The sequence below is a fragment of the Dendrobates tinctorius genome, unplaced genomic scaffold, assembly GCF_039654945.1.
Source record: "Dendrobates tinctorius isolate UK_male_01 unplaced genomic scaffold, ASM3965494v1 ptg000155l, whole genome shotgun sequence".
Taxonomy (NCBI): Eukaryota; Metazoa; Chordata; class Amphibia; order Anura; family Dendrobatidae; genus Dendrobates; species Dendrobates tinctorius.
The window spans coordinates 19,458,450-19,483,866 of record NW_027361822.1 but is presented as its reverse complement, the minus strand read 5'-3'; the positions used below and the strand labels follow the sequence as shown (position 1 = coordinate 19,483,866).

General features: G+C 44.3%; 1 protein-coding gene across 1 annotated transcript in view; it reads left to right on the top strand.

Moving 5' to 3' along the window:
* The window catches only part of LOC141051130 (uncharacterized), a 96,790-nt gene that overhangs the window by 28,554 nt on the left and 42,819 nt on the right, over positions 1-25,417 (top strand). Inside the window, 5 exon segments of the mRNA XM_073548016.1 lie at positions 20,546-20,650; positions 20,780-20,959; positions 21,044-21,167; positions 21,251-21,348; positions 21,525-21,615. Of these exon segments, the coding sequence (XP_073404117.1) occupies positions 20,546-20,650; positions 20,780-20,959; positions 21,044-21,167; positions 21,251-21,348; positions 21,525-21,615 (598 nt within the window).

The following is a 25,417-nucleotide window of genomic DNA, read 5'->3' as shown; positions in this document are numbered from 1 at the left end:
TACACCTCGTACACGCGCGGCTCCGCTCCGTACACCTCGTACACGCGCGGCTCTGCTCCGTACACCTCGTACACGCGCGGCTCCGCTCCGTACACCTTGTACACGCGCGGCTCTGCTCCGTACACCTCGTACACACACGGCTCTGCTCCGTACACCTCGTACACACGGCTCTGCTCCATACTCTTTGTACACACATGGCTCCTCTCTATACACCTCACACGGCTCCACTCCTTACACACTGTAAACCCCTCCTGACCCCACACAGAAACTTCCCCTTATCCAGCACCAGGACAGCCAGCACAGTCCTGCATATACTGAGGCCCCTGATCATGTGACCCCTGACTCCTCCCCTCCTGTGACCTCATCCCAGGTCCTGTGCGCACAGAGCAGCCATATATGTGGAGTGCGGCTCTGCAGGTGGAGGTAGGTGCTGGAGATTCCCCATTACTGGGCTGCACAGGGGGCAGTAACCCCTCCATTCCCGGAGATAGCGCCCCCTGCAGGTGGAGGTAGGTGCTGGAGATTCCCCATTACTGGGCTGCACAGGGGGCAGTAACCCCTCCATTCCCGGAGATAGCGCCCCCTGCCATGTGTATATGGACAGTAATAGAGCGCTGGCTGGGCTCATGTATACAGGGTAGGGCGCTCTGGTTTGGGAACAGATGATGCTTTCTCTCTGAGGTGGAGATTACAGGGAATAATGGAAATATCGACTTTTAAAATTCATTGAAATATAGAAAAATGTAAAAAAAATAATATTGACGTCTATCCATGATGCCAGTAGAGCCCCTGCCTTTGAGTTAGGGCTTATTCACACGTCAGTATTTGGTCAGTATTTCGCTTCAGTGTTTGTATGCCAATACCGGGAGTATAGCTAAAAAGAGGGCATCACCAGCGCAATAAACGTTATCGATACTGTAGTATTGCTCACCAGGCTGGGTTGCATCAGGTACACATCCTCTGCAGCTATACAGTTGTGGCCAAAAGTATTGACACCCCTGCAATTCTGTCAGATAATACTCAGTTTCTTCCTGAAAATGATTGCAATCACAAATTCTTTGGTATTATTATCTTCATTTAATTTGTCTTAAATGAAAAAACACAAAAGAGAATGAAGCAAAAAGCAAAACATTGATCATTTCACACAAAACTCCAAAAATGGGCCAGACAAAAGTATTGGCACCCTCAGCCTAATACTTGGTTGCACAACCTGTAGCCAAATAACTGCGACCAACCGCTTCCGGTAACCATCAATGAGTTTCTTACAATGCTCTGCTGGAATTTTAGACCATTCTTCTTTGGCAAACTACTCCAGGCCCCTGATATTTGAAGGGTGCCTTCTCCAAACTGCCATTTTTAGATCTCTCCACAGGTGTTCTATGGGATTCAGGTCTGGACTCATTGCTGGCCACCTTAGAAGTCTCCAGTGCTTTCTCTCAAACCATTTTCTAGTGCTTTTTGAAGTGTGTGTTTGGGTCATTGTCCTGCTGGAAGACCCATGACCTCTGAGGGAGACCCAGCTTTCTCACACTGGGCCCTACATTATGCTGCAAAATTTGTTGGTAGTCTTCTGACTTCATAATGCCATGCACACGGTCAAGCAGTCCAGTGCCAGAGGCAGCAAAGCAACCCCAAAACATCAGGGAACCTCCGCCATGTTTGACTGTAGGGACCGTGTTCTTTTCTTTGAATGCCTCTTTTTTTCTCCTGTAAACTCTATGTTGATGCCTTTGCCCAAAAAGCTCTACTTTTGTCTCATCTGACCAGAGAACATTCTTCCAAAACGTTTTAGGCTTTTTCAGGTAAGTTTTGGCAAACTCCAGCCTGGCTTTTTTATGTCTCGGGGTAAGAAGTGGGGTCTTCCTGGGTCTCCTACCATACAGTGCCTTTTCATTCAGACGCCGACGGATAGTACGGGTTGACACTGTTGTACCCTCGGACTGCAGGGCAGCTTGAACTTGTTTAGATGTTAGTTGAGGTTCTTTATCCAACATCCGCACAATCTTGGGTTGAAATCTCTTGTCAATTTTTCTTTTCCGTCCACATCTAGGGAGGTTAGCCACAGTGCCATGGGCTTTAAACTTCTTGATGACACTGCGCACGGTAGACACAGGAACATTCAGGTCTTTGGAGATGGACTTGTAGCCTTGAGATTGCTCATGCTTCCTCACAATTTGGTTTCTCAAGTCCTCAGACAGTTCTTTGGTCTTCTTTCTTTTCTCCATGCTCAATGTGTTACACACAAGGACACAGGACAGAGGTTGAGTCAACTTTAATCCATGTCAACTGGCTGCAAGTGTGATTTAGTTATTACCAACACCTGTTAGGTGCCACAGGTAAGTTACAGGTGCTGTTAATTACACAAATTAGAGAAGCATCACATGATTTTTCGAACAGTGCCAATACTTTTGTCCACCCTCTTTTTTATGTTTGGTGTGGAATTAAATCCAATTTGGCTTTAGGACAATTCTTTTTGTGTTTTTTCATTTAAGACAAATTAAATGAAGATAATAATAGCAAAGAATTTGTGTTTGCAATCATTTTCAGGAAGAAACTGAGTATTATCTGACAGAATTGCAGGGGTGTCAATACTTTTGGCCACAACTGTAGATATCCTATGCTGTTCCGTATGCTGGAAAAAACAGCATTAAATGCAATAGCAGAAAGAGATTAATGGATAATCGTGCTGCACTGCTGATCATGAAGATATCCAGTGGAAATGACGCTGAATAACAAAAGAGCAGATTTATTAATTATCGCATTTCTAAGTTAATCAAACTCCTTCATCAGGAAAAAACTGCAATTTTCAGAACAGGAATAAGACACATTTACATATATTACAAATATTTTACACATAAGAAACACTTTTTTCCCCAAATTTGGGGGGAAATAGGGGTGCGTCTTATAATGCATATATACAGTTAGGTCCATATATATTTGGACAGAGACAACATTTTTCTAATTTTGGTTCTAGACATTACCACAATGAATTTTAAACAAAACAATTCAGATGAAGTTCAAGTTCAGACTTTCAGCTTTCCTTTGAGAGTATCCACATTAAAATTGGATGAAGGGTTTAGGAGTTTCCGCTCCTTAACATGTGCCACCCTGTTTTTAAAGGGCCCAAAAGTAACTGGACAGATTAACTAATTGTAAATAAAATGTTAATTTCTAGTACTTGGTTGAAAACCCTTTGTTGGCAATGACTGCCTGAAGTCTTGAACTCATGGACATCACCAGACGCTGTGTTTCCTCCTTTTTGATGCTCTGCCAGGCCTTCACTGCGGTGGTTTTCAGTTGCTGTTTGTTTGTGGACCTTTCTGTCTGAAGTTTAGTCTAACAAGTGAAATGCATGCTCAATTGGGTTGAGATCAGGTGACTGACTTGGCCATTCAAGAATATTCCACTTCTTTGCTTTAATAGACTCCTGGGTTGCTTTGGCTTTATGTTTTGGGTCATTGTCCATCTGTAGTATGAAATGATGACCAATCAGTTTGGCTGCATTTGGCTGGATCTGAGCACACAGTATGGCTCTGAATACCTCAGAATTCATTCGGCTGCTTCTGTCCTGTGTCACATCATCAATAAACACTAGTGACCCAGTGCCACTGGCAGCCATGCATGCTCTAGCCATCACACTGCCTCCGCCGTGTTTTACAGATGATGTGGTATGCTTTGGATCATGAGCTGTACCACGCCTTCACCATACTTTTCTCATTCCATCATTCTGGTAGAGGTTGATCTTGGTTTCATCTGTCCAAAGAATGTTCTTCCAGAACTGTGCTTGCTTTTTTAGATGTTTTTTAGCAAAGTCCAGTTTAGCCTTTTGATTCTTGATGCTTATGAGTGGCTTGCACCGTGCAGTGAACCCTCTGTATTTACTTTCATGCAGTCTTCTCTTTATGGTAGATTTGGATATTGATACGCCTACCTCCTGGAGAGTGTTGTTCACTTGGTTGGCTGTTGTGAAGGGGTTTCTCTTCACCATGGAGATTATTCTGCGATCATCCACCACTGTTGTCTTCCGTGGGCGCCCAGGTCTTTTTGCATTGATGAGGTCACCAGTGCTTTCTTTCTTTCTCAGGATGTACCTCAGGATGTAGATTTTGCCACTCCTAATGTTGTAGCAATTTCTCGGATGGGTTTTTTCTGATTTTGCAGCTTAAGGATGGCTTGTTTCACCTGAAGGGAGAGCTCCTTTGACCGCTTGTTTCCTTCACAGCAAAACCTTCCAAATGCAAGCACCACACCTCAAATCAACTCCAGGCGTTTTATCTGCTTGAGAATGACATAACGAAGGGATTGCCCACACCTGTCCATGAAATAGCCTTGGAGTCAATTGTCCAATTACTTTTGGTTCCTTTAAAAACATGGTGACACATGTTAACCCCTTCATGACCCAGCCTATTTTGACCTTAATGACCTGGCCATTTTTTGCAATTCTGACTAATGTCCCTTTATGAGGTAATAACTCAGGAATGCATCCTAGCGATTCCGAGATTGTTTTTTCGTGACATATTGGGCTTCATGTTAGTGGTAAATTTAGGTCGATAATTTGTGCGTTTATTTGTGAAAAAAATGGAAATTTGGTGAAAATTTTGCAATTTTTAATTTTTATTCTGTTAAACCAGAGAGTTATGTGACACAAAATAGTTAATAAATAACATTTCCCTCATGTCTACTTTACATCAGCACAATTTTGGAAACAACATTTTTTTTCTTTAGGAAGTTATAAGGGTTAAAAGTTGACCAGCGATTTTTACAACAAAATTTACAAAACAATTTTTTTTTAGGGACCACCTCACATTTGAAGTCACTTTGAGGGGTCTATATGGTACAAAATACCCAAAAGTGACACCATTCTAAAAACTGCACCCCTCAAGCTACTCAAAACTACATTCAAGAAGATTATTAACCCTTCAAGTGCTCCACAGGAACTAAAGCAACATGGAATGAAAAAATGGACATTTTAGTTTTTCCAACCAAAATTTTATTTTAGCATCAGTTTTTCATTTTCACATGGGTAACAGGATAAATTGTAACCTAAAATTTGTTGGGCAATTTCTCCTGAGTACACCGATACCTTATATGTGGTTATAAACCACTGTTTGGGTGCACGGCCGGGCTCAGAAGGCAAGGAGCGCCATTTGACTTTTTGAATGGAAAATATGCTTGAATATTTAGCGGTTGCCATGTCGCGTTTGGAGAGCCACTGTGCGCCTAAACATTTGAGCTCCCCCACAAGTGACCCCATTTTGGAAACTAGACCCTCCAAAGAACTTATGTAGGTGCATAGTGAGCACTTTGAACCCCCAGGTGCTTCACAAATTGATCTGTTAAAAAAAAAAAAGTACTTTTTTTCACAAAAATTTTACTTAGCCTCAGTTTTTTCATTTTCACATGGGCAACAGGATAAATTGGATCCTAAAGTTTGTTGGGCAATTTCTCCTGAGTACATCGATACCTCATATGTGGTCATAAACCACTGTTTGGGCGCACGGCAGGGCCCGGAAGGGAAGGAGCGCCATTTGACTTTTTGATTGGAAAATTAGCTCCAATTGTTAGCGGACACCATGTCGCATTTGGAGAGCCCCTGTGTGCCTAAACATTGGAGCTCCCCCACAAGTGACCCCATTTTGGAAACTAGACCCCTGAAGGAACTTATCTAGTTGTGTGGTGAGCACTTTGAACCCCCAAGTGCTTCACAGAAGTTTATAACGCAGAACGGTGAAATAAAAAATCATTTTCTTTTTTGCTCAAAAATGATTTTTTAGCCCGCTATTTTTTATTTTCACAAGGCTAACAGGAGAAATTGAACCACAAAAGTTGTTGTGCAATTTGTCCTGAGTACACCGATACCCCATATGTGGGAGGAACCACTGTTTGGGAGCATGGGAGAGCTCAGAAGGGAAGGAGCACCATTTTGGAATGCAGATGTTGATGGAATGTTCTGCGGGCGTCATGTTGCGTTTGCAGAGCCCCTGTGTGCCTAAACAGTAGAAACCCCAACAAGTGACCCCATTTTGGAAACTAGAGCCCCCAAGGAGCTTATCTAGATGTGTAGTGAGCACTCTGAACCCCCCAAGTGCTTCACAGAAGTTTATAAACGCAGAGCCATGAAAATAAAAAAAAATTTTTTTCCTCAAAACTGATTTTTTAGCCCGCTATTTTTATTTTCCCAAGGGTAACAGGATAAATTGGACCCCAAAAGTTGTTGTCCAGTTTGTCCTGAGTACGCTGGTACCCCATATGTGGGGGGGAACCACTGTTTGAGCTCACAGCATGGCTCAGAAGGGAAGGAGCGTCATTTGACTTTTTGAATGGAAAATTAGCTCCAATCGTTAGCGGACACCATGTCGTGTTTGCAGAGCCCCTGTGTGCGTAAACATTGGAGCTCCCCCACAAATGACCCCATTTTGGAAACTAGACCCCCTAAGGAACTTATCTAGATGCATAGTGAGCACTTTGAACCCCCAGGTGCTTCACAGAAGTTTATAAGGCAGAGCTGTTAAAATAAAAATATTTTTTTTTCCTCAAAAAATAATTTTTTAGCCCGCAATTTTTTATTTTCACAAGGGTAACAGGATAAATTGGACCCCAAAAGTTGTTGTCCAGCTTGTCCTGAGTACGCTGGCACCCCATATGTGGGGGGGACCACTGTTTGGGCACACGTTGGAGCTCGGAAGGGAAGTAGTGACGTTTTGAAATGCCGACTTGATGGAATGGTCTGTGGGCGTCATGTAACGTTTGCAGAGCCCCTGATGTACCTAAATAGTGCAAACCCCCCACAAATGACCCCATTTTGGAAACTAGATCACCCAAGGAACTAATCTAGATGTGAGTTGAGCACTTTGAACCCCCAAGTGCTTCACAGAAGTTTATAACGCAGAGCCGTGAAAATAAATATTTTTTTTCCTCAAAAAATGAATTTTAGTCCACTATTTTTTATTTTCACAAGGGTAACAGGATAAATTGGACCCCAAAAGTTGTTGTCCAGTGTATCCTGAGTACGCTGGTACCCCATATGTGGGGGGGGGGGGACCACTGTTTGGGCACATGTTGGGGCTCGGAAGGGAAGTAGTGACGTTTTGAAATGCCGACTTGATGGAATGGTCTGTGGGCATCATGTTACGTTTGCAGAGCCTCTGATATACCTAAACAGTGCAAACCCCCCACAAATGACCCCAGTTTGGAAACTAGATCACCCAAGGAACTAATCTAGATGTGAGGTGAGCACTTTGAACCCCCAAGTGCTTCACAGAAGTTTATAACGCAGAGCCGTGAAAATAAAAAATCTTTTTTTTTCCACAAAAATTATTATTTTATCCCCATTTTTTTATTTTCCCAAGGGTATCAGGAGAAATTAGACCCCCAAAGTTGTTGTGCAATTTTTCCTGAGTACGCTGATACCCCAGTGGGGGTAAACCACTGTTTGGGCACACGCCGGGGCTCAAAATGGAGGGAGCACCGTTTGACTTTTTGAACGCAAAATTGGCTGGAATAAACGGTGGCTCCATGTCGCGTTTGGAGACCCTCTGATGTGCCTAAACAGTGGAAACCCCTCAATTCTATCTCCAACCCTAACCCCAACACACCCCTAACCCTAATCCCAACCCTAATCATAACCCTAACCACAACCCTAACCCCAACACACCCCTAACGAAATACCAACTGTAACCCTAACCACAAGCCTAACCGTAATCCTAATCCCAATCCTAATTACAACCCTAACCCTAAGTCCAACCCTAACCCTTAGTCCAACCCTCATTTGCATTTTAAGTAGAACTTATTTTTTCAGGTAATGAAAAGTCCATACAACACTGTATAGCCAATTTAAAATTCATTTTGTGGGTGATGGACTTGTTTTACGAGAGAAGAAGAAAAAGCAAAAAAGAAATTGAGAAAGGGGGGCAGGAGAGTGGAGATGTTGTTCCCTACTTACAGTCTTGAATTGGTTTGATTATCTAGCCAAAAGAAATTCTTTAGATTCGTTAAACAGAAACCATGTCCTGAAGAAGTGGCCAGATTTGTCATGGTCCAAAACGATGAGCTAATCCATCATGGTAATTTCCATCCTGGAAAGGTCCAGGAAGGTATCTAACCACTCCACACCTGAGGGTACCTGCGAGGTATTCCAATGGCGTGGGGTAACTAAACGAGCTAGTCATATAAAGAAACGCATAGGACCTTTCTTCTAAGAGAGTAAACCTAGAATAATATATACAGTGGGGCAAAAAAGTATTTAGTCAGTCAGCAATAGTGCAAGTTCCACCACTTAAAAAGATGAGAGGCGTCTGTAATTTACATCATAGGTAGACCTCAACTATGGGAGACAAACTGAGAAAAAAAAATCCAGAAAATCACATTGTCTGTTTTTTTTTCATTTTATTTGCATATTATGGTGGAAAATAAGTATTTGGTCAGAAACAAAATTTCATCTCAATATTTTGTGATATATCCTTTGTTGGCAATGACAGAGGTCAAACGTTTTCTGTAAGTCTTCACAAGGTTGCCACACACTGTTGTTGGTATGTTGGCCCATTCCTCCATGCAGATCTCCTGTAGAGCAGTGATGTTTTTGGCTTTTCGCTTGGCAACACGGACTTTCAACTCCCTCCAAAGGTTTTCTATAGGGTTGAGATCTGGAGACTGGCTAGGCCACTCCAGGACCTTGAAATGCTTCTTACGAAGCCACTCCTTCGTTGCCCTGGCGGTGTGCTTTGGATCATTGTCATGTTGAAAGACCCAGCCACGTTTCATCTTCAATGCCCTTGCTGATGGAAGGAGGTTTGCACTCAAAATCTCACGATACATGGCCCCATTCATTCTTTCATGTACCCGGATCAGTCGTCCTGGCCCCTTTGCAGAGAAACAGCCCCAAAGCATGATGTTTCCACCACCATGCTTTACAGTAGGTATGGTGTTTGATGGATGCAACTCAGTATTCTTTTTCCTCCAAACACGACAAGTTGTGTTTCTACCAAACAGTTCCAGTTTGGTTTCATCAGACCATAGGACATTCTCCCAAAACTCCTCTGGATCATCCAAATGCTCTCTAGCAAACTTCAGACGGGCCCGGACATGTACAGGCTTAAGCAGTGGGACACGTCTGGCACTGCAGGATCTGAGTCCATGGTGGCGTAGTGTGTTACTTATGGTAGGCCTTGTTACATTGGTCCCAGCTCTCTGCAGTTCATTCACTAGGTCCCCCCCGCGTGGTTCTGGGATTTTTGCTCACCGTTCTTGTGATCATTCTGACCCCACGGGGTGGGATTTTGCGTGGAGCACCAAAACGAGGGAGATTATCAGTGGTCTTGTATGTCTTCCATTTTCTAATTATTGCTCCCACAGTTGATTTCTTCACTCCAAGCTGGTTGGCTATTGCAGATTCAGTCTTCCCAGCCTGGTGCAGGGCTACAATTTTGTTTCTGGTGTCCTTTGACAGCTCTTTGGTCTTCACCATAGTGGAGTTTGGAGTCAGACTGTTTGAGGGGGTGCACAGGTGTCTTTTTATACTAATAACAAGTTTAAACAGGTGCCATTACTACAGGTAATGAGTGGAGGAAAGAGGAGACTCTTAAAGAAGAAGTTACAGGTCTGTGAGAGCCAGAAATCTTGATTGCTTGTTTCTGACCAAATACTTATTTTCCACCATAATATGCAAATAAAATGAAAAAAAAACAGACAATGTGATTTTCTGAATTTTTTTTTCTCAGTTTGTCTCCCACAGTTGAGGTCTACCTATGATGTAAATTACAGACGCCTCTCATCTTTTTAAGTGGTGGAACTTGCACTATTGCTGACTGACTAAATACTTTTTTTGCCCCACTGTAACAGAGCCATCGCCAGGGACCATTGAACCGAATCTGAACAAATTTTATTATAAAGATCACTAATCGCTGACCAGAAGGGAATGATTTTTCCACAGCTCCGCCATATACGTGTATGGGTGCCCTTCTCTTTTCCACATTTCTAACAGATACCAGACAACTAACGATAAAAGGAGTGGAAAAGTACAAGACAAAAAATATATCAACTGGGGGTCGCGAGCATCTAGAACCACCAATAAAAAAAAACACAACACTTAAAAATATATTTTTATTATGCATTAAAATGTTGTACCAAAGATAAGTAGCTATATAGGCAGAGTCTGGTATAAAAAACTCCCATTGCAGCATACAGGTCTGCAGAAATTAAGAGATCACTGCAAAATTTTAATTTGGTCTGATTTTTCTCTTTATAGGTATATTTTTGAGTAAACTGTAAATTGCTCTTTTATGCTATAAACTACTGACAACATGTCTTCGAATTTCCAAGCACTACATTTTGAATTCATTTTCAGAAAATGAGAAATGGTCAAAAAAATCCAGTGCTTGCAGACCTCAAATAATGCTAAGAAAACAAGTTCATAAAGATTTAGAAACAACAATACTAATGTTTTAACTCGAGAAGAGTTCAGAAATCAATATTTTGTGGAATAACCATGATTTTTAATCCCAGCTTTCATGCGTCTTGGCATGCTTTCCACCAGTCTTTCACACGGCTTTTGGGTGATCTTATGCCACTCCTGGTACAAAAATGTAAGCTGTTTTTCTTTGTTTGATGGTTTGTGACTATCCATCTTCCTCTTCATTAAATTCCAGAGGTTTTCAATGGGGCTCAGGTCTGGAGATTGGGCTGGCCATGACAAGGATTTGATGTGGTGGTCCTTCATCCACACATTGATTGACCTAACTGTGTGGCATGCCGTATTGTCCTGCTGGAAAAAACAGTCCTCAGAGTTGGAGAACGTTGCCTTAGCAGAAGGAATCAACTGTTTTTCCAGGATAACCTTATATGCAGCTTGATTCATACGTCCTTCGCAAAGATTAAACTGCCCAATTCCAGCCTTGCTGAAGCATCCCCAGATCATCACCGATCATCCACCAAATTTCACAGTGGGTGCAAGACACTGTGGCTTGTACAGTTCTCCAGGTCTCCGTCTAACCATTAGACGAACAGGTGTTGGGCAAAGCTGAAAATTAGACTCATCAGAGATTACCTTACGCCAGTCCTCTATGGTCCAATCCTTATGGTCTTTGGCAAACTTCAGCCTGGCTCTCCTTTGCTTCTCATTGAAGAAAGACTTTTTTTTCTAGCTTTACATGACTTGAGCCCTGCCTCTAGGAGCCTGTTACGAACTAATCTTGCTGTGCACTTCACCCAGCTTCCATTCCTTTTGTAGGTCACTTGATGTTATTCCGGCGGTTGCTGAGTGACACTTGAATAAGAAGACGGTCATCCTGGTCAGTGGAGAGTAGTTTTCGCCCTCTGCTGGACTGTAGCTTTGTTGTCCCCAAAGTCTGCTGCTTGACCTTGTTGTAATGAATTGCCCTCTTAGAAATTTTAAGGATGGAGGCAACATGATAGTCACTGTATTCCTCTGCTAGTAAAGCCAGAATTGAGCCCTTCTTTTCCTCACTCAAGACTTTTCTTTTCAACTCCTTTGGCATGGTTAAGTTATTTTTTCATTCCTATTGCTTTTGGGATATTACTAGAACTTGTTTTGCCATCCAGCTTGACCTATTGCAAGAGGATTGTGAACACCACAGCAGGGTTTTTTATACTTTCCTTCGTTAAATATGATTTGGTTCAGGTGATCACCTAATCAGAAGCACATTGTCATGCAATACGGGGACAACCACCAGAGAACGAGTAAGGGAGGTAACAGGAGCTCACCTCAAGCGAAGAGCTGTAGAGCTGAGCAAACACCGCTAGGGGGCAGTAGAAAGGTTGTACTAGCCAAGTCAGCAACATCCAGGAATACAGTGTCAGAGGGGAAGGCAGGAGCAAGGTCTGAAGCAAGCCAGAGGTCAAAAAGCCGGTCAAGAGCACTGTGATAAAACACTCCGGGGTCGCCTTTGCTGGGGTCAAAGGTCACGTGCATTCAGCATGAAACTCAGGCGCAGAGCTGGGATTCGACCTGACCCTGGGTCAGGTTTATTAACGGTGAAAGCAATGCAAAAGGAAATAAAACATAAAACAAATCCTTGCCTGTCCGGCACTAACTAAACAATGGACAACCTAACTACCAACTGGCGGGCTTATCCCGTCCAGCCAAACCACAGTTGCAGTGGGCACTGCTTCCACTCACGTGTGTCTCTCACACAGACAGGCTCTCTGTGTTCCCAGGCTGAGACACTCACACAACCACCTTGCATCCTTTTATATCCACCTCCCATTATTCATTAGCAAGCAGGTGCGATACTGACCAGACTAGGCCACATAGGAAAGGAATCTGGGCGAGATATACCTGCCCTCATCCACTATTCCCACATGATTCTCACATATCCCCCCCCTCTGCTCAGACCACTCTTGTCGAGCAATGACACCCGCCAAACAGTGCACTCGGGACAGGGCATCTGCATTCCCCATCTGTACCCCTGGGCGGTGCTCCACCGTAAACGTGTAGGCCTGCAGGGCAAGGAACCACCGGGTCACCCGGCTATTCCGTTCCTTGTTCAAGTGCATCCACTTGAGAGGGGCATGGTCAGTGATCAGCCTGAACTTTCGGCCCACCAGGTAATATTTGAGGGCCTCTAGAGCCCACTTAATGGCGAGGCACTCTTTTTCTACGACTGCATACCTTTGCTCGTGTTTATTCAGCTTCCTGCTGAGATAGAGGACTGGGTGTTCCACTCCGTCCCTCACTTGTGAGAGTATGGCCCCGATACCGGTATCCGAGGCATCCGTTTGTACCACAAACTCGCTGCGGAAGTCCGGAGTCACCAGTACGGGCTGAGAGCAAAGTGCCCGTTTTAGGCTATGGAAGGCTTCTTCAGCCGCTAAACTCCATTTAATCATGACGGAGTCTTTCCCTTTTGTAAGATCCGTCAGGGGGGTAGCGATGGCTGCAAAATTGGGTATGAACCGGCGATAATAGCCGGCGATCCCCAGGAAGGCTTGCACCTGCTTCTTGTTGACAGGTTGTGGCCAGTCCTGAACCGCCTGAATCTTATCAACCTGGGGTTTAACAACACCCCTCCCAATTACATACCCCAAATACCGGGCTTCTTCTTGCCCGATGTGACATTTCCTGGGGTTCGCGGTTAGACCTGCCTCCCACAGGTCGTCAATCACAGCTTGTACTTTCTGGAGATGAGTCTCCCAGTCCAAGCTGTAAATGACAATGTCGTCCAAATAGGCCGAAGCGTACCGCCTATGTGGCCTCAGGACTCGATCCATCAGTCTCTGGAAGGTCGCCGGTGCCCCGTGCAGTCCAAACGGCATATACACATACTGAAATAAACCTTCCGGCGTAGCAAATGCCGTCTTTTCTCTGGCAGCCTCAGCCAGAGGGATCTGCCAATACCCCTTTGTTAGATCTAGGGTCGTAATATACCGGGCTTTTCCTAACCGATCTATTAACTCGTCGACCCGGGGCATAGGATAGGCATCAAATTTTGAGACCGCATTCAGTTTCCTGAAGTCATTGCAGAACCGAATGGTGCCGTCCGGTTTAGGAATTAGCACAATCGGGCTGGACCACGCACTGTGCGATTCCTCAATGACTCCTAACTCTAACATTGCCTTCACTTCTCGGGAAACGGCTTCACGGCGCGCTTCCGGGATTCGGTAGGGCTTTACGTGAACTGTGACACCAGGTTCCGTTACGATGTCATGTTTCATTAGCATAGTCTGCCCGGGTTTTTCTGAGAAAAACTTTTGGTTGTGAAGTAGAAACTGCCTGACCTCAGTCTTTTGCCGCTCCGAGAGAGTCTCTGCAACCCGTACCTCCGGTACAGTATGCGAGCAGACGGGACGGGCCAGCTCCGCTGACAAGGCAGACCGATCTTTCCAGGGTTTTATCAGATTTACATGATAAATCTGTTCAGGTTTCCGTTTACCTGCCTGGTATACTTTGTAGTTTACTTCACCAACTCTTTCCTTGATCTCAAAGGGGCCCTGCCACTTTGCCAGGAACTTACTGTTCACCGTGGGGACCAGGATCAACACCCTATCTCCGGGTGCAAACGTACGGATCTTGGCGCCCCTATCATAGATTCTTTTTTGGGCTCCTTGAGCCTGTATCATGTGTTCTTTGACGATAGGCATAACAGCCGCAATACGGTCCTGCATTTGTGTGACGTGATCTATCACTGTTTTAAACGGAGTGACCTGACCCTCCCAGGTTTCTTTTGCAACATCTAACAGTCCGCGAGGACGACGGGCGTGCAATAACTCGAAAGGCGAGAATCCCGTGGAAGACTGGGGTACTTCCCTGATGGCAAAAAGCAAATACGGAAGTAAATAGTCCCAGTTCTTCCCATCCTTGTCTATCACCTTTCTCAGCATCTGCTTCAGAGTTTTATTGAACCGTTCGACCAACCCGTCTGTTTGAGGGTGATACACGGATGTGCGTAACGGTTTGATTTGTAACAATCGTCAGAGCTCCTTCATTACCCTGGACATAAAGGGGGTCCCCTGGTCGGTGAGTATCTGTTTTGGTATACCGACCCGACTAAACACATGCACCAGTTCCTTGGCAATCGTCTTGGTGGCCGTGTTACGCAAAGGGATGGCCTCCGGGTAACGGGTGGCATAATCCAAGATGACCAGGATATGTTGGTGTCCACGTGCAGACCGTGGAAGGGGCCCAACTAAATCCATCCCAATCCTCTCAAACGGGACTTCAATAATAGGTAGGGGTACCAAAGAGCTACAGAACCGGGGCTTAGGTGCAGAGGCTTGGCAGTCAGACAAGACTCGCAATATACACGAATATCGTGATGCATGCCTGGCCAAACAAAACAGTGTAATATCCTTTCGGTGGTTTTCTGGACTCCCAGGTGACCTCCCATCACATGTCCGTGGACCAGGTCCAGCACCTGCCGCCGGTAGGGTTTTGGCACGACTAATAGTTGCACCGTATCTTCCCCCTTTTTCTCTATCTGATAGAGTAAATCATTCTCCAAAACCATGTAAGGATATGCCAGCCTAGAGCCAGGTTCTACGGGTACCCCATTTATCACTTTTACATTTGTCCTAGCCTGAGAAAGGGTAGGATCCTTTATTTGCTCGCTTTGGAAGTCATCTTTCTGAACTTCTAAATCCGGCCAACGGGGAGGTGGATGGCTGTCGGCCTCCTCCTTTTCCCCGGTCTCCTCACTATCACCCGCCATGACTGAAAACGGGAACTGCAGGTCATTTCCCGCAGACTCTTCCCCCGAGTCTTCCGGGGAGACCTCTTCCAGGGGTTCGGGACCCACACGCTCCCTGGGAGAAGAATCATGTACACTATTACCCGAGGGCATCAACTGATTCTCCCACAATTGCCAGAAGTGGGGAAAATCCCGGTCCAGGATAACATCATGCAATAACGCCGGGACGAGTCCCACTTTATGTTGCACAGACCCATAGGAAGTAGTAATGCATATGACCGTGGTGAGGTACGAACAGGTGTCTCCATGCACACACGTTACAGAAAATTTGTCTGATGGTCCAGTCGGGGCTGACACCAGACTGGCCTTCACCAGAGTCACCACACTTCCCGAGTCTAACAATGCCACCACATTTCTGCCATCAACAGTTAAATCACACAAGTGTTTTTCCACATCCTTTTGACCGGCATTCACACTCACTACCTGTGCAACCATAGACATGCGGTTTTTAAAGTCTGTGACGTCGCACTGCATGGGTTCAGTAGTGACCGGACAGTTCGCAGCAATATGTCCCATCTCTTGGCAGCGGAAACACCTAACGGGCCCCTTGCTTAGACCATAGTTCGTTACTCTCGGCCTCGCAGTGCGGGCAGTCCCGTTTTCCTCCCCCACTGTCTTAGGGATTTTTCCATCTCCCCTATTCCCTGGAACAGTCTTACCGGTTCCACGTGGAGATTATGAAGAACGAGGTGGGGTAGCGTCGTCTCGGAGTCCTTCCGCCACGGAGTAACGTTCAACCAGATCCACCAGTTGATCTGCCGTCGTAGGATTTCCATGGCTTACCCACTTCCTCAGGGCTGGCGGTAGAGCTCTCAGGTACTTGTCCAGGATGACTCTCTGAATTATCTCTGGCGCTGTCAACACCTCGGGTTGTAGCCACTTCTTCGTCACGTGGATCAGGTCGAACATCTGTGACTGCTGTGGTTTATCCGGCTGATAAGTCCATTGATGCACTCTCTGTGCACGGACAGCGGTCGTCACTCCCAGCCGGGCCAAGATCTCGGCTTTCAATTTGTCAAAGTCCTGCGCAGCTTCAGGTTCCAAGTCATAATACGCCTTTTGGGCCTCACCGGAAAGAAACGGGGCAATCAGGCCGGCCCATCGTGCGTTCGGCCATTTTTCTCGCACCGCCGTCCGTTCAAACGTGGTCAGGTATGCCTCGACGTCATCTTCAGTCGTCATTTTCTGCCAGTACCGACTCACGTGAATCACTCTCGACTCGGCTTCCAGGTTAAGCTCAGGTAAGCTTGCCAAGCGCTGCGCCACCTGCTGGAGAAGCGAACGATCGGTAACTGTCATGTCCACCAACTCCTTCAGCTGGGCCATCATCACCCGATTAGCTTCTTGCTGGACGGCGGTGGACTGTACCAGCGCTTTCACCACGTCCTCCATGCTCATGCTTGCAACGTGATGCCCGCGTTCTCCACCACAATGTGATAAAACACTCCGGGGTCGCCTTTGCTGGGCTCAAAGGTCACGTGCATTCAGCATGAAACTCAGGCGCAGAGCTGGGATTCGGGTGTAACTGACCCTGGGTCAGGTTTATTAACGGTGAAAGCAATGCAAAAGGAAATAAAACATAAAACAAATCCTTGCCTGTCCGGCACTAACTAAACAATGGACAGCCTAACTACCAACTGGCGGGCTTCTCCCGTCCAGCCAAACCACAGTTGCAGTGGGCACTGCTTCCACTCACGTGTGTCTCTCACACAGACAGGCTCTCTGTGTTCCCAGGCTGAGACACTCACACAACCACCTTGCATCCTTTTATATCCACCTCCCATTATTCATTAGCAAGTAGGTGCGATACTGACCAGACTAGGCCACATAGGAAAGGAATCTGGGCGAGATATACCTGCCCTCATCCACTATTCCCACATGATTCTCACAGCACGGTAATAAGAGGACGAGACGAAAGCACAGCCAGAACCTCGACAAAGGTCAATGGCAGACAGAAAAATCCAAAACAGGAGCGGAAGATGGATGGGCAGGTCAGAAGTCAAGCAGAGAAGGTTAAACCCTGCCTGACCAGGTCGGGGAGTAGAAAGCAAACCCTGACCTGGATCATGACACACATTAAGTAGAATGAGGTGTACTCTGGTTGCAATTCAACTGACACTGGAATGGAATGGCTGTCATTCATGTAGAGAAGCTGATTTTTATAAAACTGTGCAGTGGTCTCTTAATTTTTGCCAGAGTTGTATATATAGGATACATAAAGGGACAATTGGGTCAAGAGATGTAACTGAATAGGTACATATCCCCAGTCCCAGAAGTTAGCTGTACACTGACGTTAGTGATGGTAAATGTACAATTACTAAAATAAATTATTTTTTTTCATAACTGGATAACTAAGACTAGGGAGGACAGACATGAGAAAAACTGTTATAGGGACAGTTGATGTACGAGCGTTGACATACAAGCATGGGTGCTTTATCGCATGTGTTTGTTAGGGTACCAACCACCTTGGCTAGACAGGGTTATGTGATAGGGCAGAATAGGGAAAGGTGTAGAGCAGTGTCTGGTTTCTGCACCACTTAGAGAATTTTAGAATTATTCTCCTGCAGTGCTCAAGACATGTAAGATCTGTGAGGAAAGGTTTACACCAATCATTTGGGAAGAATGACTGTTGAAATTTAGTTTCCCAAACAGTTGTAAAAGGAAGTTAAGTTTCAGTCACTTATTCTTTTAGGAACAGCCTGGATAGTTGCAAAACTAAATGGCAGAGAGGAGATTATTTAAAATTGTATGTACACAGTTAAGTGAGTACTCTCTCTCCCGAGAGTGAGATAACCATGGGGATGGCTTGGGAGAGAAAGTTAGAGAGTTGACAGTTTAGAAGCTTTACATATATCCACATTGAAATTAATCTGACAAATTGATGCCTAAAGACTCTTTTCAAATCCTCTAAGTTATGTACATTTTCCATAGACTACACTAAACTACAAACCTTGTTGTAATCTGCAAACATAGAAATGAGACTATTAATCCAGTCTTCTTTATCATTAAAAATAAGTTAAAGAATATTGATATCAGCACTGAACCTTGGAGTCACCACCGTACAACCGGGAGATCATTCACTACAATTCTCTTGATGTGGTCTTGTAGCCAGTTTTCAATCTTATTACAAAACTTACTTTCTAACCCTATAGATCTTAATTTACTCATCAGGCATCTATGTTGACAGTCTCAAATGCTTTTGCAAAGTACAAAAACACTATTTCTACCAGGGCTGTGGAGTCGGAGTCGCGGAGTCGGTATAAAATGTCCCAGCGATCCCACCAACGATCCGACGAGGATGGGATTACTGGGACATCGTTAGCTGATCGCTGGTGAGCTGTCACATAGACAACCCCTCCAGCGATCAGGACAGCGAGCAAGCTGGTTTCCAATGTAAACAGCGGGTATCTAAGAGCCGCGCGGCTCTTAGTTACCCGCTGTTTACCTTGGAAACCAGCGTCGCTGATTGCTGGTCTCTCGCTGCCACATGCAGCGATGCGCGCTGGCCAGCGGGAGACGAACGATCAAAAAATGGTCCAGGACGATGCAGCGTGATCAGCGATACCCGGCAGGGGGGCTGGTCGCTGATCCATGTCACACACAGCGATGTCGCTGGCGAGATCGCTGTGGCGTCACAAAATCAGGGATCTCGCTGGCGATATTGCTGTGTGTGACGGGGCCTATAGTCTGCAAGAGGGGCATGCTGGAAATCTGATTGGAAGAGTTTGGAAATTGGTTATTGCCGCCAGAACCCCTAAAATTGATTCCATCTTGAAGAGATGTGCTGGGAAAGGGGCAATTGTCGATCAAGGCACTTGGGGGGGGGGGGGGGGGGCAGCACTCATTTAATGATTGAGCGATTGCTTGAACTAAAACCGTTTCTTATAGATATGATGAACCATCAGGTAACCCAAAATGAAGGTCAATGGACACAGGTGGCTGAATTGAAGGAATTGCTTAATCACTCATTTACCATATACAGTGACTAAAAAATTACAAGCTGAGGATTTAACTCCTGGCATTTTCATAAGGGAGTGGAAGAACTTGCTATTTTGCCTGTCCCAAAGAGGAGGTTTAATCGCAGGTGGCATTTCATCTTCAATGAAATGGAGAGACACAGCTATTGGAAAATAAAAATTTTCTGGCAGCTGTTTATGTGGACCCAAGTCATCGTATACTGCTTGATGATCAACAGCTTACTAAAGGAAAAGAAGCTCTGACTGAGGTAGCAGTTAGGATGAGTGGCCTAAAGGAGAACTGCCAGGCGTAAGAGGACTTGGGTCCTGACAGTGCTACTGCTGCCATATCTTCATCCTCATCAGATGAGGCGTTTGACTTTGACAAGTATTTGGATGACATGGATCAAGCAAAGCGCTGCCGCAAGGAAAAAGATTTTACTCCGTCTCCTATAGCAAGCAGATTGACCATATTTCAGCAAAATGTTTCACTTGCTCTCAAAGAAATAGAAAAATTCAACCGTTCATCAAAACTGACTGTGCATGAGGCAATTAATTTATACCCGGAAATTGTTAGAGATGTTGCCCATGTGGTTACGGCTTTGCCTCCAACCCAAGTTAGTGTAGAGAGGTTGTTCTCTGTCCTTAAAATTATTAGGTCATATTTGAGGTAATCTATGAAGGAGGATGTGATGGAGGCAATTCTGTTTCTTAGAACAAATTCATAGACTGCACAAATGTTATTTAGTATGTTTTTGTTGAAAACTGTTTTTTTGCCACTTACATAGTTTACTACATAGTGTTATATATATATATATATATATATATATATATATATATACTGTATATAGATAATGTAATCGATATTACATAGTGTATTACATATTTACAATTTATTACAGTTTTTTGTGTTCTAAAGTTGTATTCCAATAAATATATATTATGCTCTATCTAAATATCTTGATTATTGTATCATAAAAATGATTAAATGTCTGATGTTCACATTGTACTACAATAAATTTTTCACTTAAATATAAGCAATATATGTCGGAGTCGTGGAGTCGGTGTAAGGGAAATTGAGGAGTCGGAGTCGCAGGTTTAGCTTACCGACTCCACATCCCTGATTTCTACAGCTACAGCTCTGTCCAAGTATCTTCTTGCCTCTTTATAAAGTTTTTAAAAGATTTATAAAACTTATCAGTTCGTTTGACAACTTCTGTCTTTAGTAAAACAATGTTTGTTATAACTTATAATGTTATTTTGTATATATTTCCTCATATGATTCCCCTTAATATCTCAAGAAATTATATTTTATTTAGATTTTACTATCTCCTTTCTTCCCATTTAGGTCTCTGCAATACTGGATCCTTTGTAGATTTTCTATATAAGAGAATTTTACTGATTGACCCCTCACGGATGGATAAAAACAGGGAAAAGATGGCGGAGAGGATATTACACCTCACCCTAGAGATCCTCTTCCGGCTTACTGGAGAGGTGAGAGATTCTGATGACGTCACATTACATCATTCTTGTCTACAGGAATAACAGATGGACAGAACTGGAGAGGTGAGGACTCTGGAAATGCCTGTAGTGATATTTATTATTGTGTCTCTTCATAACCAGGATTACACAGTAGTGAAGAAGACCTCTAGTGAGCGCTGTCAGACCCCTGTGTCTGAGGGATGGGCAAGACCCCTGAGTCCAATCACGGGGCCTCCACCACACCCCCTGATACATGAGGACATCGATGACCAGAAGATCCTAGAACTCACCTACAAGATGATTGAGTTGCTGACTGGAGAGGTGACACTGCTGGGAATGTTGGGATATTATACAGTAAACACTATGAAGGTATCGGGGGGATGACGGTATCATTGTATGTTTCAGGTTCCTTTAAGGTTTCAGGATGTTGTTGTCTATTTCTCCATGGAGGAGTGGGAGTATTTAGAAGGACACAAAGATCTGTACAAGGACGTCATGTTGGAGGTTCCCCAGCCCCTCACATCACCAGGTAATAGACAGGACTAAATAAACAGGGCCTATAATTATTTGTATCTAAAGAATGAATTCAGTCCCTTTATGTGTGTCCTCCAGTTCTATCCAGTAAGATGACAACACCAGAGAGATGTCCCCGTCCTCTTCTTACAGAGGACAGTTCAGAAGAAAATTCCAATGTTCCTCATGATCATCAGGTAGATGGAGAGAAGGTATCATGAGATCTTCCCTATGATGTGTAGACTGCTTTAAAGGTCTTGTGTTCATTCTTGTTTTATACTTGTGTAATGAGAACGGTGGAGATGGCAGGATTAGAGCTGATCATAAATGTGACTTCTCCATCTGTCTGTGACTTTTACGATATTTGTTTCAGGGTGAAGATCTGACCCATATTAATACTACAGAGACATATGTGACAGATGAGGAGTGGTTTAAAGTGGAAATTCCTACAGATGACTACCCAAGTGAGTAGTAATCACTAAACGCAGAGAAGTCTCAGATTCTTCTAAGTTACTTGTTGGTACCAAAAATATTCACAATTGAGAGTCCTCAGTGGTTGATACCTTTTAATAGCTAACTGAAAAGATAGTAACAAATTGCAAGCTTTCGAGACTACTGAGGTCTCTTCATCAGGCATTGACTAATACAAAATCTGAAAAATCACTTATTTATGCACAACACGGCACAGGTACCAACGTGTTATCTGTTGTGAGCTTTGTGATCTTTCAGGTTTCTCAGCATTAGATTAATTGCTTCAACCAAAATACTTAGTGGATATGGATGAATATATTGCTATGTTATAGATGATGAATTAAGGATATAAGAATAAAAATGAAATAGTAAAAGTCCTTTAAAAATTATAGCATAATAGCTTCAAGCTTAGATCTCAAGTATTTATTTATATGTAAGTAACAACAATCGGGTCACCATCACCACCATACAGACTGCTCACAGTCACTGCAAGCAACACTATGTCCTGGAGACATAACTGAAGACATCTTCATCAGAACCTCACACAATTGTTATAACAGCAATTAGAGAAGTTAATAATCCTTTAGCACAATATCTCACAGTATTATTTAATACTTTATGGGACCCCAAACTGTTGATCTTTTTGAAGCAAAGCCCATAACCTTTGGCAAGGTTTAGGCTGCAGGTGAAGACTAAGAGTTTTCTTAGACTCTACACCTCGGTCTGCAAATGGAGATCCTGTGTCGTATGAATAAAACTCTATTTCTAGAACTCTTGTGTAGCTGATAAATGTTGAAGCTTTGCTTTTGATAATAAGCCTATTACTTCTCTTTACCCTACAAATGGGATATTAATCAGCCATATGAAGACCAAGAAATCTCTTAGCTCTCGACTGAAGATGAGCGGATCTTCCAAGATTCGAGACTGTCAAATCGTGTGAATTTTACTATGATATTTGATTTGTAGAAAATTTATTTTCGATGAATTGAGTGTCCCTTTTTATGCTCTGGTGTCTGGGAAGACCACAGGGTATAGTAAACGTAAGATATAGGGAAAACACACAACTAATACCCTCTTCGGCCACTGCTCGTTGCCCCATGTACGCCCTTGATGTCTCTTTGTGCCGCTGTCGTGCTCTGAAACCCCTGAGCTATATGCTATGTATGCTAAGCAAGGATATCAGGCCGTGATCAGGAGCAAGACGTCCCTTTGCACATGTATCATATAAAGATTAAGTGTAAGAAAATTCCAGGCTAAACTGAGGCCACATGTCCTAGACTAGAGGGTGCATCGCAAGGTCATGGCACACTTTGATGTCACGAGGTTGCAATGTTATGATGCACATATGGACATCCCAGGCCTAGGCTAAAATTCTCAGCCTAATGTAAAGAAGCCTGGTGTATTAGCGTGCAGCGGCAATAAAAGATGCTGACGACCGTAAGGGGGACACAGCAAGCAGCGGAAATATCCACAGAGGTGATTAGTCATGTGATTATTAATTTTCAATTTGTTTTTTAACCTTTTGCCATGGGGTCACTGCGACAGTGTGGAGCCAGAAGACCGTAGCGTCTGAGTGCTCCTACTCCGGCACTAAGGAGAAGCACTTCTCCGTCATATTAAATGTGTTTATTTCTTCTGACAGAACAGGGGGTAATCATCCATGTTGGAAATCCCTGTGCTCACAGCTGAGCTCGATTAGCCACTCCTTATCCCTTTATAATCTGGGCTCTGTTACTAATCCTCGTCAGAGCTAGCTTTATTGCTGCATGGTTAACGGAGGGAAAGGTGTTGGTATGAGAAGGAGAGTTGGAGTAATTATTCGTGACTGTTGCTTGGTTTGTATGTGTGGTAATTCCTAATCCTTCTCTATTTTGGTTTATTCCCCTACCTTCACACCCCAGTGGATTCTTCTGTTATATGTGAGTGAATATTTTGAATGTCTGGAGTTTTCCATTAACCCTTGTCTGTATTGCCCTGTTTGTCGGGTTGGTGTACTGCGATGCACAGTAGCGCCTCCTGTTCCCTGGGTGGGGAAAGAGAACAGACAGAGGGCTAACTTCGGAGGCCCCGGCATCTTCACCATTTTAAATATTGTGGGGGGGCAGAGTGAGCTGGGGTGCCCCCTACTGTTAGGGACAGGAAAGGACCCCCTGGTCCCGGGTCACCCAACAGCTGTGTCATAAGATAAGATAAGATAATCCTTTAATCGTCCCACCATGGGGAAATTCAGAGCATTACAGCAGCAAGGCAGGAACAAGTACAGATACAGATGCATAAAGGCATTACATTGACAGTAGGTAGGTACATATACGAAAAAAAAGATATAACCGGACTATCACAACTTTGGATCTATCAGTTCACTGTTTGGGTCGTTCTCCGTTTTGGACAGTGCTGGTTATACAGCCTAACTGCAGCAGGAAGGAAGGACTTTCGATAGCGCTCCCTCTCACATTTAGGATGAAGTAGCCGGTCACTGACAGTACTGCACATCTTTGTCACGGTCTCATGCATGGGATGGGAATCATTCTGCACCATGTAGCTCACCTTGGCCAGTATCCTCATGTCGCCTACTTCCTGAACTGGATCAAGGGGGCATCCCAGGACAGAGCTGGCCCTTCTAATCAGTTTGTCCAGCCTATTCCTGTCCCTGGTTGATATACCACTACCCCAGCATGCCACACCAAAGAAGATGACTGATGCCACAACAGAGTTGAAGAAGGATGCAAGGAGTGCCCCCCTAACACCGAAGGCTCTCAGCCTTCTGAGCAGATAAAGCCTACTGTGGCCCTTCCTGTACACTGCATCCAAGTGATGGGCCCAGTCAAGCTTATTATTGAGGATCACACCAAGGTACTTATAGGTGTTGACTATCTCAATGTCATTTCCCTGAATGTTCACCGCTACTGGTGGATTTTTTCCCTTGCGAAAGTCCACCACCAATTCCTTGGTCTTCCCGGAATTAATCCTAAGGTGGTTCCTCTGACACCACTCCACAAAAGCTTGGTTAGTATCTCTGTACTCTCTTTCATCTCCTCCTGTGATGAGGCCTACTAGTGCAGAGTCATCAGAATACTTCTGCAAGTAGCAGCTAGATGAGTTGCACTTAAAATCCGCAGTGTACAGTGTGAAGAGAAAAGGGTCAAGAACTGTACCTTGAGGTGCCCCTGTATTGCAGATCACCGTGTCTGACACACTGTCCGTAACCTTTACAAACTGAGGTCGGTTCGTGAGGTAGTTAAGGATCCAGGTAGAGAGTTTGAGGTCCACGTCAACAAGGCCCAGCTTGTCTCTCAGTAGACCTGGCTGTATGGTATTAAAAGCACTAGAGAAATCGAAGAACATTATTCTCAAAGTGTTCCCAGGTTTCTCCAGGTGAGTGAGAGTCCTATCTAGAAGGTGGATAATGGCATCATCCACACCAATGCCCGGCCTGTAGGCAAACTGGAGAGGGTCTATATCCGAGCTCACTAGAGGACGGAGACGTGTGAGAACCAATCTCTCTAGTACCTTCATCAGGTGTGATGTCAATGCTACAGGTCTATAGTCATTAAGGTCTTTCGGATAAGGTTTCTTCGAAACTGGTTCCACATACGATAATTTCCACAGTTGTGGTACGATACCTATTCTCAGCCTCATATTGAACAGATATGCAATGATCTCACTCAGCTGGAGCCCGCAGGTTTTGATTAGCCTTGTACTGATGCCGTCAGGACCTGCAGCCTTCAAAACTTTGATCTTATCCAGTTCTTTTGCAACCTGGGTACTTGTGAAGAACAGACCCTGGCTCAGTTGACA